This window comes from Erpetoichthys calabaricus, chromosome 5, assembly GCF_900747795.2.
Source record: "Erpetoichthys calabaricus chromosome 5, fErpCal1.3, whole genome shotgun sequence".
Lineage (NCBI taxonomy): Eukaryota > Metazoa > Chordata > Cladistia > Polypteriformes > Polypteridae > Erpetoichthys > Erpetoichthys calabaricus.
Window position 1 is genome coordinate 228133779 of NC_041398.2, and position 21661 is coordinate 228155439.

The following is a 21661-nucleotide window of genomic DNA, read 5'->3' on the forward strand; positions in this document are numbered from 1 at the left end:
CCAAGAGGTGGTGATACCTGGAGAAAGAGGCTAGCCACACGGGCAAGACTAGAATAATTAAAATCATCAAATTAGGGATTTCTTTAAGGGGCTAATCAAAAATCGTGGCTGCAAACAGGTTCTAGTCATAAACCAAAAGAAAAAAAAATTGTGTGCTAAAGAGCAATGCACATTTATTACACAACATTAACAAAGCAAAGATCCCAGTCTTCGTCTACAGTTCTTTCCCTAACAAAATAGGAAGAGTTCACCATTTTTATGACAGTAAATCCAAAGATTCTGACATATTTTTAATTTAAACAACATCATTGTAGTAATGTCACATGGCACTGTAATCACATAACAGCAGTGTAGTGCTTGAAAAGAACAATATGGCTGCAACCATTTAAACGTATGGAAAACAAAATGGTGGCAGATAATGTTAAAGATTGGCATGAATGGAGTTTTTCTTTAATTTGTTGTGTAAATTTATTTTTTACAAAGTATAGAACTATTTGATTTTTTAGTTGTTCATGGCGTCATGTTTGTTCGCAGATGTTCAAAGATGAGTGAAGAGTAGTTCCATTTTTTGAAGTTCACTTTATTGGTTGGTGGGCAATCTTTCCCCAAATCCTCTGCAATGGCCATCTTGTGACTTCATTTGTGCGATCATATACGAATTAGCAGAGATTTTGATATTTACAATGATAGCAAACAGTTCTTTAATGTAAACTTTGCTGTTTCTCAGACCTCTTTTTCTGAAATAAGACCTTCATTTGTTGGTTAGTGCATTAGGCCTTGATAAAAAATCAGCTTGACTTCCTGGCTGTGAAACTTTGTACATATTTTTGACTACGCCCCTGTTTCGGTTGAGTCAATGCTAAAAAATAGTCCATTGTTATAAGATAAAAAATATACAAAACCATACTGAATGTGAAATAGATTGAGAAGAGACTGTAAAGTTTAAAAAAAAATGTAAATATTCTGAGAGTAGGTGTAGGTTAACTGTGAAGTTTTGTGCAATCTGCTGGAATATCATTAATAAAATTGATTCCATGGGGCTGTAAGGCAGTATGACTATAACCACTGCACCACCCTTCTGCATTCAATTAATATTATCAATTACATAATACAAAAACTTGTAAATGTCATTAATATTTAATATACATTTTTATGCAAAAACAGTTAATGCAGTTATGCTTACTTTAACCATGAAGCCCAGACATTTATTTCACCTTCTCACCAGCACAATATAAGTTGAACTTCTTGGACTCTGAGTAAACTGTTTCCCAAATGTAACATTTTCAGGGATCAGAAATTGACACAGCTGAAAAAATAAGTCATTCTGAATGATTTTATTAAAACAATTAAAGCCAATATAGAATACATATTGTGCTTACAGTCTTACACAATTGTTGCTTTAAAAATGCAATAAATGTTGCAGAAATCATTAGCATTAAATGCTCAGTGAATTAAAGCACAAACAAAAAGATACTCAGTTAAACAATTCTTAGTCCTGGGGTGTAATATATAAACATTTTTTAAGATGCATAATTGCTCCCTTGAAAAAGCTGCTATGGAAAGTCATATCTAGCACCCCCCTACACCATAAGTGACCCCATCAATATTCTTCCCTATAAAGTTTGATGGTGTTGGAAGTTGGATCACTTCTAAATATTCCATCATCAAAATGAACATGGGTTAATGAGTTGCTTATACCTCAGGGTCAGTATTGCAGCTCTGCTCCTCTTGCTACAGTCACTCTCTTTTGGTCCATCGCTTATAATGCCGGTCTTTAGCTTGCCTTAGTCCTACAGCCATCATACCAGACGTAATGAGCACATCAACAGTCAGCTAATCATTGTTCAATGAGAGAAAAAGACTAACAAAGATATGTTGTTTCAACAATGTGTGTCGTCAGGTTTCTTGTGAAGAAGGGAATCGTCTTAATTGTCATTCGTTCATACTAAGTTGTCTGGATAGGTTTTAACTGTGCTAGATGATAGGTAAAGCATTTTAAACATGGTGGTCTCCCATAAAGAAGCTCATTGAAGATCAACAAAGTAACAATCATTGAGAACTGATGCATGTCAACCAGAGAAAATAGGCTGTTCAGGCAAAGCATGATTAGAGTTCAACCTCAAGGAGAACTTTGGACATCTACAACTGGGGGGAAAATGTTTGATTAAGGTGTGTAAAGGTTGATAGAACTGATTTTCTAATCATATCTTTACTAAACTCTAAAATTAATCAGCAGATTACATTTGATACAAACCTCACATACATTTAATAAAGTGGTCAGATGATCTAATTTCAGTAAGCATGACACAACAACATTTTGTTGTATAGAATATGAGATACAAAATGCTGCCAATATGAATTATGGTCTTGTATCGTGTGTTTAGGACATACCACATAACTGAATTGTAACACAAAGGCAAACTAAAATGTCTTCTGTCAAAAACAGGGAATTTAAAAATGTAATTGAAAAACAAGAAATAATGTTTGAAGCCAAACGGACTGCACTTTGGCAGAACCGTTAGTCAGCGTCTGGATGGTGGTGAATGAACAACAGAGGTGTCACTGTATATGAAATTCGGCTGGGACCGCAGTTTGAATCACATCCTTGGACAAGTACATTGAATCGCAACATTGCTCCATCAGTGTACCACTGCATCCACAGGATTGTTTTCAAACTGAACTCTACTGGGACTGCCAAAGCATAAACTTATCATAGTACTGGAGCAGTTCTTAGGAGATACACTCAAATGGCAACTCTCACAAGCCACAGATATGAGAACGAGTGCTCAAAACATCAATACAAATTCAGAGTAGGGGTAGATTACAGCAAGGAGGAACTATACAGCATTGCTCCAAACAGTCCTCTAGCATTGAGAGAGAAAGCAGCCGAATTCCCAAAGCTTGCTATTATGCTCATATCACATGTCGGACTTTGCTATGTCTGTAGCCAGTGAGTGAGTGTGTTCAGCTCCAGGAGATACTGAGGGGAGTTCTCAGCTTCATGCAGAGAGATGACAATCTTGAAAGAAAAGATAACATTAAACGTTTTTCATTGATCTAGTCAGGACCACAGCTAACAGGGTCAGTAAGACATTCAAGAGGGAAATAAAAGGACAGCCATTGTTTGAGCAATGTTTGATGTTACCCAGAAATCAAAACGATATATTTAAATTTGAATAAATATGGCCATTATTGTCTCAACTACAGTGTACAGTGAAATTCTTACTTGAATGTGCCAATTAACGTGCAATACATATTATGTTATTGTGCTTCAAATATTTTATGTAAATATTTAAGATTATTTTATTTTGATAAAAAGAAAAAGCTTGCAAAAATTTTTATTAAAGCGTGTGCATTTCTGTACAAATTTTAATATACTTTGCAGTGTTTTGGTTTATGAATGTCTGATAATAAGTAACACTAAACATGCATTTCTTTTATGACAACTTCAGATCGGGGGAATACTGTATTGTGTATAGATAGATAGATAGATAGATAGATAGATAGATAGATAGATAGATAGATAGATAGATAGATAGATAGATAGATAGATAGATAGATAGATAGATACTTTATTAATCCCAAGGGGAACTTCATTGTATGGAGTACCATTTGTGTCAAAATGAAATAAATAAAATGGAAGTTATCAAATAAATAAATTACATTTTATTTTTTCACAAACAGTTCTGTAATTGTGAAGCCTCAATCACATTATGAGTTGTATTGTGAGATATATGTATGGTCTCATGTCTAATTTTTAGTTTTATTTTAACAGTAGTTGGACATTTTTCAGTATCCTTTATAAAACATTTTAATATCTTTCAAATTTTATTGAGTTTTTTTTTTCTAAATGAATTTGTTCTGGTCTTAATTCTTAGGCATTATGACCTGTAGCTTACAGAGAATGTCCACTTAAGCACTATGTCGCAGTATAAATACAGCCTTTGTGTAGATGTGAATCAAGACGGATGAATTCACTGAAGTATATCATGCAGCAGTGTAAAATACTGTTTACATATATTCAAATAAATTTATTTGTGACTCTGAAATCTGTTGCATAAACTAAAAGAAAAAAATAGCACTTCTTGCAATTGTAAAACAAAAACAACAAAATCTTTCAGTATTGTGTTACTCTCTTGATCCAGTGTAGATAGTCATCAGTGAGGCGAGTATAGACTCCTGGAAAGTTTTTCTTCCCGCATTCAACACCAAAGGAAACGATGCCTGTGTAAATCTCATTACATATTAGCGGACCTCCTGAATCACCCTAAAAGTAAAGAAAATATAAAAAGTTAGCCATAAAACATCAAAATGTGTACTGAGTAATTTATCAACTTTGGTCATTTTGTGTTACTTTTAAAGGTTGGTTAAATAGAGTCAGTTGCAGTGAAACTGAGATAGTGCCGTACCAGCATCAGATCCAGACCAGGCTACATAGTACAGTACTAAGAGTTGTTGATCCTTAGGTCTAAGTGCTGTCTTAGCAAATAGTGGAATAAGATCGGTGCCACATTTAACTAGGCCTTGTGTCTCTCCTTGGTTTGTTCATGAGGCATGCCAGCAATTAATGTCTCACCCTCTCTCAATTAAGATACAAATCTCCTAGAAAGGTTTATTTGAGTAAACCTGATAAAAATTGCAATTGTTAAGCTGTATTAGATCAAAATAAGTGTTGCTGTCATTATTACAAACATTATTCACTTTGAACATATGAAAAGGCTCTCAAATTCTTATACGGAAAGTAATGACAATGAGAAATACCTGTTAGTAAAATTATATCTGAAGCATAAGTGCCTCTCTGTAACTCATTTCCCATTCACGTAGACAATACAGATGGTACTTGCATTATGTGCCTAGCTTTTCCTAGAAACCGAGTTAGTCCAACAGTCACTAAAACCGTAAAAAACAGTGATGTGCAGTGACCGAACAAACTAGTTATTTTGTACTTGTCTTGGTCTCTGAATGAATGTACTGGTTCTCTTACATTAAAGAACTAATCTTTCTGAGGCACGTGCAGTGCTTGCTATGTTTTATATTACATTCTGTGACAGTCTGGAGCTATCATCTTAACGTCACTTAAATGACTGCTATCTTCAGGAAAACAGTAAACAGTAAAACAGTAAACTGTTTCAGCAAAACGGTCATGGCGACAACTAGCCAATGACTGACTTGGTAGATAACACCAAGCACCTCCCACTGATCAGTTCACTATGAGTGACTATGATAGGGTTGCCAGACATCCCTTATATACGGGACATGTCCCATATTTTATAATTTTGTCCCCTGTCCCATACTGACCTTTCAGAGACACCCAAATGTCCCGTATTTAGTTCATTTTCAAATTTTGTAATAAAAATATATTTTTACTACCTTCTTACGATACTTAGCTGTAACTTTATAAGTAATTATACTTTCTTTTCTCAGATTCTCTTGATGAAAATAACCCAAATGTAACGAGGAAACGAGTGTTTCCTGCCTGTTTGCAACTTGTTCAGTTCCTATGGTTGGCTGAGGACAGTGACACTCTTACCGTTTTGCTCTCCAGCTGCGCTGCTGTACAGTTCTGTATCAGCATTGCAACATACAGCGTCAACAAAGTGTGTTGTTACTACTTGCCAGAACCCACTTTTTTTCTAACTTAAAAACTAATCCATCCATCCATCCCAAGATGCCAAAACGTAAGTGTAAATTTCGTGATGAATATTCCAGCGAATGGACATTTATCAAAAAAGCTGTTTTGCAGCAAACTGTGGTGTATGTAATTGCACTTTCAGTAAACAATTTTCAAATGATTTTACTTTTGTTTTCCTCATAACCCATTGAAATCCTTGCTTTATATTTTTAACTTATGTCTCTACTTTTATATAATATATTGGTCTGGGTGTGTAGGGGGCATGTATAAATTTATATATATAGCAATATAGAGAGAGATTTTAAGAGTGTCCCATATTTCTAATTTTCTATTCTGGCAACTCTAGACTATGACCGTCTCAGTGAACGGCCTGATTGACTGAACCAGAATGCCCTCTGCTGATCTGGAGAACCATTGCAAGTTCGTTCACAAACTGTAGACAGGAGATTCACAGTACAGTGTTCCATTCACTGATGATATAGATAAGGTAGATTGGATCAGAAATGAAAGAAGGAAATTGCAGGAGATTAATCCAAAACTGAAAATAATTTTATTTAGTCATATGTCAGTGTTATCACAGCTTTATCGTGATGTGTGCACTATTCTAAGGTTCTATTTGTATGATTGTTTTTTTTTCTATTTATTGTTGAAATTTGACTTATTGTCAAAATTCAATAAAGAGGATTATTATTATTATTATTATTATTAATATTATGTGTGAATTACTTATATTGTTGCTTGCTTTTTATTTTTTGCATTGTTTGGCAGTTAATGTTGTTATACAGTTATGATGCTGTTCTAGATTTTAAACTAGAATATAGCTTGTTGTTGTTTTTGAAGTTAATGAATCAGTGATTCAAAGACTTGAATCATTTTGGTGAACTGAATGCAATGCATCAAATCACTAAAAAGAATTGTTTTGCACAACACTAGTAAAAAAATCCTAGGCAGATGTTGGACAATATTCATAAAGAATGCATCATCGTAGTACAAACTTCACAGCAGAGTACAACTTCTACATAATACATATTGTGAGCGATCTTATATTAGATATGAAGAACACCCATCAGAATTAATTCTGTAACATTACCCACCATACTAAGTCTGTTGAACCTGCTCATAAGTTAGTACACAACTTTTTTCCCCTTCTCTGACTCCAAGAAGCACACTGCAACTGTGTTTAGTCTTAGTCTTGGCTCGCTGCTACTCTGCAGCTCTGAAGCACACTACAATAGCACTAAACTCATAAGTTAGTCATATAACCATAAATATGTACTAAGAGCAGATCAGCATGGGATCACCCCGAACTGAGAGCACACTAAAACTGACCATGGTGTTTAAGGCTTTGACACACTTATTCCTGAAATGTGTCTGTTCACCTGTTTACAAAATATACTTCATCCAGTTTCAGGACATCAGGGAACAAAGTTATGGTAAAACTGAGCACACGGCAGGAACCAAGTACATGGACACACTCATTCAATGAAGTGCAGGGAGGTGCTGCTGATTAGTTGATGATTGTAAGTTAGAGCAAGTGTGCCACACTGGTTTAACAGGTTACATCTCATGTACCAGCACCTCTTATGTGTTATGTGTCATGTACAGATGTGTCTGAAACTATTGATACCCTTCCACTATTCAGAAAATATCTCAATTTTCCATAAAAAAAGTTAAAACTGGAATCTCTTTTTTCAAGATTCCATGGAGCAAACACTTTACTTTTGATTTATTTTCAGAAAACAAAACAAATTAAAATAACATGGTGAAAATTATCAGGATCCCTTCGAAGTTAAAAGACAAAACTGGATTGTGGTGACATCTCCAGTAGACTAATTACACTGATTGGTATCACAGGTGTCTTCAATAATCAGTCGCTGTCTATTTGAATGGAGTAAACTCCATCACTAAGGTGTGTTGTGTCATTGTGTGCATCACATTGAACATGGACCTGAGAAGAAAAGCAGAGTGTTGTTCCGAGGAGGAAAGGAAGAAGGTAATAGTCAAGCAAAGTCAAGGTAAAAGCTACAAGACCATCTCCAAAGAGCGTCATGTTATTGTGTACACTCGTTTGATAAATGTCCATTCGCTGGAATATTCATCACGAAATTTACACTTACGTTTTGGCATCTTGGGATGGATGGATGGATGGATTAGTTTTCAATTTAGAAAAAAAGTGGGTTGTGGCAGGTAGTAACAACACACAATAACAGTAGCTAATATCGTCAAGATGTTTAACCTTCACAATGTCTTCAAGCGATAACTCAATGTTATGCCTTCTAAGTCCTGTTTAACATGATTCTGAAAACCCCTTTGTGGTGATTTTTCCTATAATATTGATTGTTCCTAACCTGTAGTACCAATGAACAGATGCCATTGTGAATACTTGTATGGGTTATCTAATTGCCTAATTATCTTGTTATCTAATCTAATTCCTTTGTGGATACTTGATTTAGGCTACATCCACACTACTACGTTTTAATTTACAAATGGTGTTTTTAAATGTCAATGATCTATGTTCACACTAATGTTTTCACAACATTTACAAAGGTGTTTTTTTTTTTTTTTTGTACAGTGTAGAAAAAGAAATTGTTTAATGAGCGGCAGTGCATTACCCCCGTGTCACGTTAATGCACTGATCACAGTTGAAAGTAATTGTCTTCAGAACTGGAGACGGCAGTCTTGTCATTAAAGCAGAACAATGCAAATGTTAAAGTGACACTTAAAAAAACTGATCAGCTCTATGTTCATTCATGAGAAGATTAGCAGTCCACAGTGATTGGAGCGCATTTTGTAACAAATTTGTAAAACTAGCCCAATAGTAAACAAGAAACTAAATGTGCATGTGTTTCTCTATCTTCACTTTACTGCATTGTGTATCTCTGACCTGTATGTCTTGTGAGCTTGACTGCATTGTATACCAATCCACTTCATTCAGCACCTTGTTTTTAATTTTGCTGCCAAAAGTGCACCTCCTTATTGAATGGATCAAGTTTAAGTAATTGACATTGATAACCAAGTTATTTACAATGTGATTTTTAAAGAGTTCTGAAATCTTTACGACAATGACGCCAATGGCACAAAGTGTAGCGAGCAGCAAATTATCTGTCATCTCAACTAGAAAATTGAATTTTGGTGCATACTGGTAAGCAACTCAACAAGCATCATGGTAAGCAAATTTACTATATGATTTTCTTCAGTGAAGTGAGGCCAGTCAGGGAATGAGATGTTGCAATGAACAGAATTCCATCAGGGAAGGTCTACATAATACACGCAAACCAACCAGAGTGCGATGGAGTCAGCATTTTCAAAAATCTTCATTGACAACCATCCACACTGAAGCACCTCCAAGGCTCTGGAGAGCATTTTCAGAAGTATTCATTTTAATCAGTTAAGGGTGGTGAATGAAACGTGACAATGGAGAAAATATCTGCGTTTTTAAATGGAATCGCACTGGTGTGGATGGGGCCTAGTTTTACCTTCTCTCCTTTGCATACTTGTGATCCAGGCTGCTAACTCTGACATAAACATTTAAGGATTTTACTTATCTAGTAAGGTCAAATCAGTCCTGTGGACCTAAGATGGTTCTCATTAAAAAAAAAGAAAAAAAAAAAAAAAAGACAACTGTTTAGTAACTATTATGGAGTTCTGTCACATTTACAACTTTTTTGACAGAGCTCTAGCTATAGCAAACATTTCAAATAAAAGACAAATATAAGTCAAATAAAAGGTCTTGTCTTTAATATTTAAAAAAATAACCAAAAAGTCTTCTTTTCCCCCAAAAAACTTTTTTTTTATGAATTAGTATTTGTGAGGCTGTTGTTATCAACTCAGGATAGATAGCAAAACTTACAGTACAGACATCCTTTCTTCCATTGCGTTCTCCTGCACACATCATGCTTGGTGTTACTTTCCCATTGTAAGAATCTCTTCTATTACATTCTTGTCTACTTATAACCTTGACAGTAACTTCTTGAAGTGCATCGGCTGGTTTCCCATGATATTCAGTTCTCCCCCATCCTGCGATGCTGCAGGTGGTACCTGCTGGGGGGTCCACCTCACTGGTAGGCAGTGGAAGCATCTGTACGTACTGATTGATGGTGGCTTTCTTGCTCAGCTTTTAGAAAGAGGAACAGAAGGAAATAATAAATTCAAAGCAATGCAAACATAATATTGGTTCAATTTAGTGGACATATTTGATTTATATGATGTCTGCATGCATGCGATGTGTACAATAAATTTCATCAGTGATTTCTTTTTTGTTTTTAATAATTTTATTTTCCATGAAAGTAACTTGGTATGCAATCAAGCAAATAAAATTTGCAGAACTCATAAAACATAATTTCAAACCGTAACAAAGCAAGAATTCAAACCATACCTCAGAGACAGATTGGACAGCCAAGAGCAAAGGAAAAAAATAATGCAAAAAGGGAAAACCTCTTTTCCCCTGTAAATTAATGTTTATTCTAACTTTTTTTATTAAGTCCTGCCATTTATTTAAAAAAAAAAGTTTTGGACAGATCATCTAAGTGAGAATTTGATTTCTTCCAGTTTTCACATTATATGCTGTAAAACATCAGTCACCCATTGAGTTATAAGAGGTGGAATGGGATTGTCCCAGTTAAGGCAGATAAATCAATGTGCTAGTAGTGTAGTAGGAAATTACAATACGTTTGTCTTTCTCCATTTTAGGCCTATCTGGGAGTTTACCAAACACAGCTGTTAATGGGTTAGGAGTGATTGTGACACCAATGCTGTGTGATAAACATTAAAATATTCTTGTCCAAAATGATGTAAATTTGGTGCACTATCAAAACATTTAGCTAGAGCTGGACTGCACAGCTTGCAAGTTAGATGTTGCCTTCAATACAATTTGAACAATTTCATGCAAGATATATGTGATCAATTTAAGATTTTAAGTTGAATTATTGAGTGCTTTGCATATATAGAGCAATGCATGGCTGACTTCCACTCCTTTTCTGAGATGTTAATTGAAAGGTCCTTTTCCCACTGTACCCTAGGATCACTGAAAGGAAGATTTTTTGAGATGTTTTATATGTTGTTGAGATGAGTTTTCAAGACTGATCAGTATTTCCTCTGGAATAGAGATAGATGGGAAGTGTGGAAAATTGGGTAGGTTTCTTTCAACAAAACTTCTAATTTGAAAATAGTGGAAAAATTGTGGTGCTGATCAGTTAAATTTGAAGCATAATTGTTCATTAGATGCAAACACTTTCAAATCCCTGATCATCAAGATGGTGCTGACTGGTGTGGCTGGCCTTCTGCTTGTCTTGTTAATTTATGTTTCAATTTTGTTTTTATGTGTTAGTATATCCTAGCAGCTACTGTTCTATGATCGCGTTTCCTTACTTAATATCTTTTCTGGCGTGTTATCCTCTAATTTTTCTTTTTCTGATTTGTTTTATTTTGTTTTATTCATCTCCTGACTTCTTTACCTGGATGCCGGTGTTCACATGTATGGGTGAGCTGAGCTCCCCATGGAGATGCAGATGCTCTCAATGCTGACTGAATGCTTTAAAACGGGCCTGAATACTTCAAATATATAAAGCCTAAAATTTTATTAAGGGAATTAAAGCTTCATAAATTAAATAAATTATAACTAAATGATTCAAAAGCTGTGAAATTTAAATAATGGCTAGAATTTCAAGAATATTAATTCAAAATCATAAAATGTGGAAGTATGAAAATTCCAGATGTATGGAAAGAACAAGAGGTGATGAATAATTAAGCTACATTACACAGTTATTGCAACGCCAAAATCCAAGTGCCAAAAATCAAAACAGAGAAACAAATCCAAAACTCAAAACCAGAAAAGCACACACAAATGGTCAGAAACCCAAAAATCTTATGAAACAGAAGAACATATAAAAGAAGCCATAAAGCAAAAGCATGGTACAACAAATTCCTCAGCTTGCTTGGGAGCTGTTATGCCCTTAAATAATGGTTCCAGTAGCCGCCACGTACTGCTAACTTGCAGCATCCGGGGATCCTGCCCTCCCCAACACAAAAAGGAATATAAAATGAAAAATACAAGAAAAAAGGATATTTATGGCAGCTAAGAAAAGTGGATAACCTTCCAGCAGTAACAATGACTACTAAGAAGTTGCTTAGTGGTTTGAATATTGTAGAGGGAGAAGTACTGCTTAGATTAAAATGGCCGAAATCTAACAAATTACCAGGGTTGCCATCAATCTAAAAGAAGTGATAATTCAAGGCGTGGCATGTAGATGAGTGCAGAATTGGATAAAACACAGGAAGCAGACATGTTATGGTGTGAGGAACCTTATTAGATGTGTGTGATGTCAAGAGTGACGTCCCTCAGGGGCCAGTGCTGGGAGTGCTGCTGTTGTTAATATATATAAATCATGAGGATAAGAATATAAACAACAAGGTGGTTACGTCTGCAGATGATACTAAGATAGGTGGATTGACAGATAATCTTGAACTTGTTCAGTCATTACAGAGGTATTTGAACAGCATATAAGATATTGTGGCAGATGAAATTTAATGTAAGTAAATGTAAAGCATGACATGTAAGAAGTAAAAATATTATCTGAATACACAATGGGAGGTCTGAAACTTGAATGTACTCCTTATGAGAAGGATTTAGAAGTCATTGTAGACTCATCACTATCAACATCCAGACAGCGTTCAGAATCCATTAAGAAGGCTCACAGAATGTTACGTTATTTAGCACAATGTGTAGAGTATAAATATAAGAAGATTATGGTTAAATTTAATAGCACACTAGTAAGACTTCATATGGAATTCTGCATGCAGTTATGGTCTACAGTTGGTCTACCGTGTTGGAGAAAGTCCAGAGAAGAGAAACAAGGCTGATTCCAGAATGGCAAGGGATGAGTTATGAAGAATGATAAAAATAGATTAAAATGTGATTAAGAGGAGACATTATTGAAATGTTTAAATTATGAAGGGAATTAGCACAGGTTGATTGGGACTGTTACTTTAAAATGAGTTCAACAAGAAAAGTTGAAGACTTGTTAATTGTAAATTTTGCAAAAATGTTACAAAGTTTTTCTTCAGACTTAGACACAAGGAATAAGTTAATAAGTAGTGTAGTAGACAGTGGGACTTTAGGGACCTTTGACTTGACTTGATATTGTTTTGGAGGAATTAATTGTGTAGCACTGGGGAGCGTTGTTCTGGTATATGGCCTGTTCTTGGAAAAAAAAAATTCTAATGTTCTACTATTATGAACAGGTACCTCAAAACTAGAAAACTTAATAGAAGGTAATTGCACAAATAAAAGTATTAATCTCACTTTCAAAAAACAAAATTAACAAAACAATTTAAGTTAGTGATCCTCTGAGCTTATGGAGAAATGAACAAAGATTTATTTGCACAAAATTATTGTTGTGCACCAAAATTCAACAATGATTTTATGTTTGATTTTTGATTTGATGTCAGTGTGTATTTGACTTTCCAATAATAAATCTTTGCTTGTTTTTTGGCTCAGGTTTCTTCATGTGGTCCTTAATAAATAAAATCACTGTCAGTATTTTGTGGCAGTACACCTGACAAAATCATGGTAGCTGGTCAGTGTCCTGATTGATTTTATGCAATTTTTTATTAATATGTCAATACACCACAATTTTCTGAAGCATATTATTTTGTGGGTATTGGCCACAATGCTTTAAAAAATAATTTGAAGGTTATATTAGCCAACCATAATGAGAATATCATGAATACTGTCTTGATATTTAACAGCGTGGCTAATTTGCATGCATAATTAGCCATGTGCAGCTCAAAACATACAGGAGCCCTCTCCCTCCTTAGTCAGAATGAGCCCTTTGAAATAATAATAACTAAAAATGTATTACTATTTCAAATGTGTTTCTTTTTCCTTGAAGGAAGAAAAAGGTGTTAAGCATCTGCACAATTACATGGAAAACATGGCAATGTGTGATCCAAGTTTGGAACTTTGTGAGTGCAGTGATCTATATTTTATTTATTTTCTGCTAGTTTGTGACCATTTGTTGTATTTTGTTTGTGGTATTTGTTTTTTCTGTCTTTTGTTTGTGAGGCATGGAGGTACAGTGGTTAGCATAGCTGCCTCAAATCACAGATCACATTTTTGGCCACAATAATCAGTCAAGCACAGTTGGCAGATGTCTTCTTAGTCCTTAGGAACATTTAAAAGACCATTGCACCATTATGACCCAAACTAGTTTAGTTTCTCCTTCTTTATTAACTTCAGTGTATTTTGCATAGTTTGTTGAAGTCCCCACACATTTTTGTGATTTTGCCAAACTCACAGCCAAACGAATTCTGCAGGGTTCACTCATCACTAATGTACATTATGGAAGAAAATGAGAGCGCATGCAAGAACATAAAAATATCAGGAGAACTGCATGACTCCAAAAAAACAGGATGGTCCAGTACCAGGAAACTTGAGGTATTGAGCATCTTCCCAGTATAATAACTCAGTAAAGTAAATGTTAAGCATAAACTTGTTATGATTTTTCTCAAATAGGAAAATATTAAAATTTCATAGAAAATGCAACACATAATTAAGGTAATTCATTTAATAATTAAATAAATTTAAAAAAATTAATAATTAAGAACCAGATAGTAGCAACTTGCTTAAACAAAAAATAGCATAATGGGAGTAAAGAAATAAATCAGTAATTTAAATAATACAACAAGCAAGAAAGTAATCATAAAAAGATCAATACTTAAACAAATAAGAAAAGAACTAGTAACAGTAATGCCAACAGTTACCAAAAAACAAAATGTCAATCCTGGAGGGTAAAAAAATATCAAAAACAAGTTAAAAATATCCTAAATAAATGTCTCAAAGATGCATGCTTAATGTTTAAATGGAAAATACAAGGGGGGACCCAAAAATAATGAGGATTTTTTTCTGGAGGCTGGTGGGGTGTTAGTTCCAACGTTTGGTACTAGGTGCGTGTGCTAGACTGCCGTCTGCATCATTTGGCCAAGCAGCGTCCTTGAAGTGCTCAAGCGATTGCGTGATGCAGTACAGAGAAAGTGACTTGAATACTGGCGATCACGACAACCCTCCCGCTCACATAGCACTGAGCGGGTGGCAGTTTCTCACGAAAAACAGGATGACAGTGGTCCCTCCCCCCACCCTACTCCCTGGACCTTGCACCCTGCAACATTTTCTTATTTTCAAGAATGAAGAGGGACCTTAAAGGAAAGCGTTTTCAGGCTATAGAGGAGGTCAAGAAGCAAATGACGGAGGCACTGAAGGCTATCACTTTGCAAGAGTTTCAGAACAGTTTTGAATAATGGAAAAGCGGTGGGACACATGTATTGCGTCTCAAGGAGAGTATTTTGAGGGTGATTAAATTTTGGAAATGTTCTGAGAAATATACAATTTTTTGAAAAACAATTCTCATTATTTTTGGGTCCCCCCTCATATAGTGCTCAAGGAGGGCCTGTAAAACAGAGCTTCCTAAGCAAGCTAATGCCACAGTGAAGAGAAGGTAGCAGGTGGGTGTCTTAAATAGTCCTTTCAGGTAACTGTGACCTTAATGACTGCAGCACCTAAGAGTCACTATAAGGCCCTGACCCTGTTGACACAGGGAAAAGTGCAAAGAAAAAAATGCAGATAAAGGTATGACTTGAGGGGCTAGGGTGAAAAAATGAAAAGAAAACCAGAGCTGTAACCCTAACAGAACTGAAGGTGTAATTCACCTGTTTTATTTTTACACAATATACTGTTTGTAACTTACAAAATGAGAAAAGCATAATTGCTGCCATCTGCTTTAACATTCAGTATTTTTAAGTAATATTATTATTATTAGTGACATGTTAAAATTATAGATAATGCTGCTATCTTATGATAAATTCCTGGTTCTGTTGCAGTTTACATGGATTTTGCAGATTTTCATCACATCCATGTAGGGTTTCTGTCGACTGCCAGGTATGTATCATCCTGAAGATGTGAGTTATGTTTTTGGTGTCTATGAACTGGTCTGGTGTGAGTGTGTGCCATCCAGTGGAGTACCATCCAAAGCAGAGGTGGTACTTTGATGGTGCCTGGATAAATCCTACCTTCCAGCAACCCTCCAATGAAACAAACAGGTTTCGATAATGGAGAATTGAATATCCCTTATATAAACATTGGGTGGAAAGTATAAATGTAAGGAACAACTTACCTTTACCAGCATGATGTCATTAGCATAGTTTGAGTTGTCATAGTGTTTATGGACCACTTGCTCTTCTACTTCGATTATTTGCTGTTCCTTTTCATTTCCATTAATGGAATGAGCTCCAAGTATTGCCTGCACAAACCCATTTCTGTATGCAAAACACCAAAAATAAGAAGCAAAACAAAAATCTTTTTAAACATTGTAGTCAACAGTAGATACATCTCTAAGTCGGTAAGTCAGTTTTCATTAGCAACTTCTCCAGCTTGGTATAGATGAGTGGAATATGCAAGTGGTGAAATGTGATGTGTTCTTATATATAACTCTTTACATTGCCTAGGCTTACTTATCAATACATGCATTCTAGAGCATATGTTATAATCTCAAGAAGATCATTTACTATATATTCAAAGGGTTAATAAAATACCTTTGGGAGTAGCTACAGGTCCCAAAGGTGTAGAATAGTCTGCCTGCTTCTGTAAGGGAAGTCCCACCAGTGTGAACATTTAAATCCAGACTAAAGACTTGCTACTTTGGTCTAGTATACCCTGACTAGAGCTGTGGACTAGCTGTTCATATTGCATCCCTTTTTATTAGTCTTTTGAACACAAATAAAATTGTAACATTAATTCTGACCTTTTACTGACCCTCCTTTATTCTATTTGTCTTCTACCTGCCATAATACTATTCCTATCCATGCAAAACAACACAGAGACAACAGGAGCTCTGAAATTCAATGATTCAAGTATTTAATCTTCATGTGAGCCTTCATATAGAATGTACTTGTATGTACAGTGCCTTGTAGAGTTGTGAACTGCCATTTGGTATCCAGAGGTTTGACTTTGTCTGTTAAGAGGTGGACTTCCAGAGATTTATTATCTATAAGAATTCTGTTGACTGGAGATTTTTATTTTGTTTTTTTGTTTTTTTTGGTTTTTTTTTTTCTACTTTCAACTGGCCTTGTTTTACTTAAAACGTGAATGGACTTTTTCTGTTGTAATTAATATTAATCAGAAAGAAGAGATACATTTTAGGATTACAATTTTAGCCATCACAATGGCAAGCAGAAGAAAGAAAGATGTATATAAGCACTGTTCCTATAATTGCTAGTTGTTTGCATATACAGCAGTGTTTAGCATTGTTTCAGTGACATAACCTGGAACTTGACAATTTATTAAATGTGCTCTTAGGTTATTCTGTCTTATTTTCTTTGCACAAAGTAAACTGGATTGACCACCCTGGTCACTTTAAATTAAATCAGCAATAATCACAGAAGGATGATTAAAGGTTTCTGTGGTTATCATAACAGAAAGGAATGATGAATAATTGGGTACTGTTCAGATACTTGATAATTCAAAACCAAAAATGTGAGACTGTTCTTTTTTCATTACTAAAATACATCTCAAACACTGACTTAACTAACCAGTTAACCAGTTTCTATTTTTATCTGCAGTTTTGTTTAAATAACAAAACAAAATTAAATGTTTGAGAGGTAAATATTTTAAGAATGTGTGATTACGCACAGCTAGGAACGTCTCTTGGCAGAACATCGGAAATGTGTGACCATTTACATGACACAGTTCTTTAAACAATAAAAGTTGGATTTTAATTAATAAACCAGTTGTAACAAAACCTTCAGTCATTGCAGCACTTCTTTATCAAGGCCACATTTAAACATCTACTCTTCAAGTGCTGTTAGTTACGCAAACACACATGTCTATGCAAAAGGAGGAAACAGGAGAAAATCACCTTAGGTGATATATAGTCTGCATGCCATGAATCTGTTTGACAACACAGAGTGCAAGGTAGGCAAACACCCCACACTGGCACACTCGCTCACATCATGCCTAGAAAGAACTGACCATTAACCTAACATGCATGCTTCTAAGATGTGAAAGGAAACTGGAGCCACTATAGAACGCCCACACAGACACAGAGGGAATGTGCAAGTCAGGCCAGCAGTTACATTGAGGGTCTTGGAGATGTGAGGCCACCATGATAACTTCAAGAACCCCTATATTATATTATGTCATGTCATTTTCTAACCCACTCAATCCAGACAAAGGTCACAAGGGGTGCTGGAGCCTATCCCAGGGTGCAAGGCAGAAACAAACCCTGGACAGGGCGCCATTCCATTGCTCAATCACACACACATGCCAAACACACTAGAGCCAGTTTAGCGTCACCAATTCACCTAACCTTTTTTTCTTTGGACAGTGGGAGAAAGCTCACACAGACACATTGAAGCCATGCAAACTCCATTCAAGGAGAACCTGGGACTCAAACCCTGGTCTCCATATTGTGAAGCACCACCGTGCACCCCTAATAATATAATATAATATAATATAATATAATATAATATAATATAATATAATATAATATAATATAATATAATATAATATAATGAGTTGAACTTTTTAAGTTTAAACAAATAGAGAACAAGAGGTGATATAACAGAATTAATGCAGTGGATGCCAACCTTTACATACATGACTTCTTTACGGGAACATGAGGACACAGATGGAAACTTAAGAGTAAATTCTGTACTAACATTAAAACAGTTTTTCTTCATATGAACAATCATAGATTCATGGAATAAGTATCCTAGTATGTAGTAGACAGAAGACATCATTTGGGGACTTTGAAGACTTAACTTGATGTTAATTTAGAGAAATTAGACAAATAGGGTATTTGCTAGAATGGTTTATTCACAATAAAATTGTTTTAATGCACATTTTACAACTGTTTGTGCCGTGTTTGTGTGCAATTTGCACAGTCTCCCTGAGTCGATGTGGGTTTTCTCTGACTGCAATTTTCCTTCCACTTCCTGAAGACATGCATGCTGGATTAATTAAAAACTCTGCATTGACTTGTGTGAGTGAGGGGTGTTAGTGAGCCTTATGATGGACTTGTGTTTTCTAAGGAGGCTTGAGTTTCCTCCTTCATTTTCACAGCCGTGCAGCACTAAAACTGGACTGGTGATAATAAAAGTAAGAGTAGATGAGCGTTTTCTACAGTGGACTAGTGTCTGTTCATGAATTGCTTCTGAGCTTTGTTCTCGTGAAATCCTAAACTGGAAAATGGTTGGATGGATATTTATTATCCATTAGTTCTTAATTAACATGTAGAATCACCATTGATGCATTCTCAGGAGTACTATTACAAAAAATGAAAGGTACTACAAATTTATATATATATTTCTTATTTTTCAGTGCACCCTCACTAGATAGATAGATAGATAGATACTTTATTAATCCCAAGGGGAAATTCACATAAATTCATACTGCATTAATGTTTCTTCCCTCTAATTTAAAACTATATTTTTCTAGTTAAGAAAAACTACAGTCTCACCAGGAAAGAATGCATAGGCTCACTCATATCAAACATTCAACGATCATACTATATGAAAGCCATTACTTAATTATAAGTGATACCTGTGACAATGTGCTGCTGTCAGGACCCAATTCTCCTTAATAAGAGCTCCTCCACAGTCGGCACTAAGATAGACCATATAAGGCCTTGAATGTGGAGCAACCTCTCTACCTCCAATTATCTCCTCACACATCCCTAAGCAAAAAAGTAAAAAAAAAAAAAAAAGATTTTTTTTTTACTGCAAACACACATTTTTAAAATTTGAATTCTACAAAAATAGCCTACTTAAGTGCTACTTACCTCCACGACTGAGTAAGAGGAGAGGAAGAGCAGAAATGGTGATTAAGGTCAGGAGCATCATGATTCAGGTCTGATGTGCACTATGATGTGTCAGCATCACTATTTTATACTCTGGCAAAAAAGATGTGCTCAGTGATAAGCCATTTAGTTGAAGAGACGTCAAGTTTGATTGATATAAACACAGTAAGCTTTCAAAGATACCATCTGATCGGTGGAGTAATAAGCATCAGGCCTAAGCAGACTTCCTTCTTTGCTAATTACACTTATGTAATCTTCATGTTTGATTTTGCATCTTCACATATCTTATACAATTCACATTGTGCATGTAAAATAGAATATATTTAGTTTAGAATATACTTCATAGCTGAGAAATAAAATTTGTGACTCAACCATGATAAGGGTGAACTGCTATAGAACAGAGAAACTAAAATAATTTCTGAGGCAACATAATGTCCTGATATGACACTGACCATAACTGTGCTCCACAATGGCATCGTTTGTACAAATAAATATTTATTAATCCTTCAATGTACATTTTGATCATTTTCTGTTCTCATTCTTATATTTATGGCCTTCTTTTCTCACTTATTGTTTCAAGCTGTTAAATGTAATCCATCCAAAAAGTAAAAGCGTCTTCTCTGCCTTCTCCCCTGCAATGCAACATAAATGTGAGCCTTACTCCCACCCACTCCAACTAGGAGACATGTGTCACCACCCAACAGTCCAGAGTTTTCTATATCTTTAAAAAGGCAATTTTTTTACTTTGTCCTTACCTGGGATTGTGTGCCATCTACTGTACTTTCAACTGCTTTCTGTTTGGGGAGAATTTGTCATCTATAACACCTGTTTTGTGGCCTTTGGCCCAGCAGAGTGGACAATTATTGCTCGTTTGCACCTAGGCTACAATTTATACACATGAAGGGCCAACATGCTTTCTCCTGGTCATTGTGGGCACCTCTCTTTCTTCTATCCTGTATTATTCTTGCCAGCCTGTCAGAACATTAGTTGCTAGTGTAAAAAGATCAGACCCGACACACTTAAAAAGCCACAGCCACCCGTATAATATCCCTGGCTGCAATGGGTTAGGTTAGTTTGGAGTCTAGACATGAACTGACTAAGGTTTGGAAAGATGGCGGTTTTAAATGATTAACCCAGAAGTGATGTATGGGGACCAGAAGTGACCTTCTTCTGACGTCATCTTAGGGGCCAGAACCGGAAGTGATGTCTTTCTGGGTGCTGGGACTGGAGGTGACATCTTTCTGGTGATGTCTTCAATGTTGAGTCAGATAGGTTTTCCCGCGGCTGGTCTGTAGAGACAACAGGAGAAGGTTTAGTGCACCCCACCATCCCCTGGCCTGGCATGGGATTACCTTCACTTGGTCCATACAACATCCTCCTACTCGCACGTGCGAGACACTAGACAGCGTGAGTCAGTTAACAATTATCGAGGCTTTTTCTGTTTCACCTCACCCCCTTTTTATTTTGCAACAACAGAATAATTAATTAGAGCAGTCTCTCAAGACTCCCTCTTCTCTTCCACTCTCGTGTTTTCTCCATCAGATCAGGTTGCTTAGTTCTGGTCAACTCCACATTTATAGTAGCTCGCCCTGAAGGGGTGGGCTGGGGTCCTTCCTTTCTGTCTCCTGGATGTGTGAACTGTTAGAAGGAAGAGAAACAGGTGAGTGACCACATGACACTAAAATTTTTTTCCTGGTGTACCTTTCATGTCATTCCTCAGATGCTATGTGTGTAACTAAGACATTTGGCAACAGTCACAAATGAAACAGCTTTTATTTTGTATCACATATGTCTATAGCAAGCACAATTCCAAATTACTTGTTTTTTGTTTTTGTATTTAGAATTCTGTCTTTTTAGATTTGAGATAGATAGATAGATAGATAGAAGCTCAGGCGCGTACAACCACCCTAACCCCAGTACAGACAGGCAGGCAGCGCACGGTTTATTAACTGTTGCCCCGGAAGGGCTCCAGGTTCCCAACAAGCTTCTTCCAGCAGCACTTTTTAATTTTGGAAGAAGTACTGGCAAATAGGGCCCTGAAAATGTCCATGCACCCCCTAGAGGTGGTCACAGGACCCAACAGTGTTGACCTTCTATGCTAACGACCCATGGCCCCACTGAAAACCAAGTGGGCTGCCCTCTTTCAGTCTGAGGGAGAAACGGTCTTGAAAATACTCTCTCC

At 35.9% G+C, this 21661-nt stretch overlaps 1 protein-coding gene across 4 annotated transcripts in view; it reads right to left on the reverse strand.

Annotated features, from left to right (window-relative positions):
• Positions 1-19586, reverse strand: part of LOC114652300 (granzyme A-like) — a 53739-nt gene extending 34153 nt beyond the window's left edge. Inside the window, exons 1-5 of one of the 4 annotated variants that reach the window (XR_007935105.1) lie at positions 19462-19586; positions 19224-19356; positions 15799-15940; positions 9483-9746; positions 1577-4267 (exon numbers count right to left, since the gene is read on the reverse strand). Coding sequence is in view for 3 of the 4 variants with exons in the window: in XM_028802619.2 (XP_028658452.1) it covers positions 4118-4267; positions 9483-9746; positions 15799-15940; positions 19224-19356; positions 19462-19522 (750 nt within the window). In the remaining variant the exon portion in view is untranslated. Of the gene's footprint in view, positions 1-1319; positions 4268-9482; positions 9747-15798; positions 15941-19223; positions 19357-19461 lie in introns of those variants that run through there. The other 3 variants (XM_028802619.2, XM_051928186.1, XM_051928185.1) reach the window with 3 other exon arrangements.
• Between the last annotated feature and the right edge of the window lie 2075 nt (positions 19587-21661).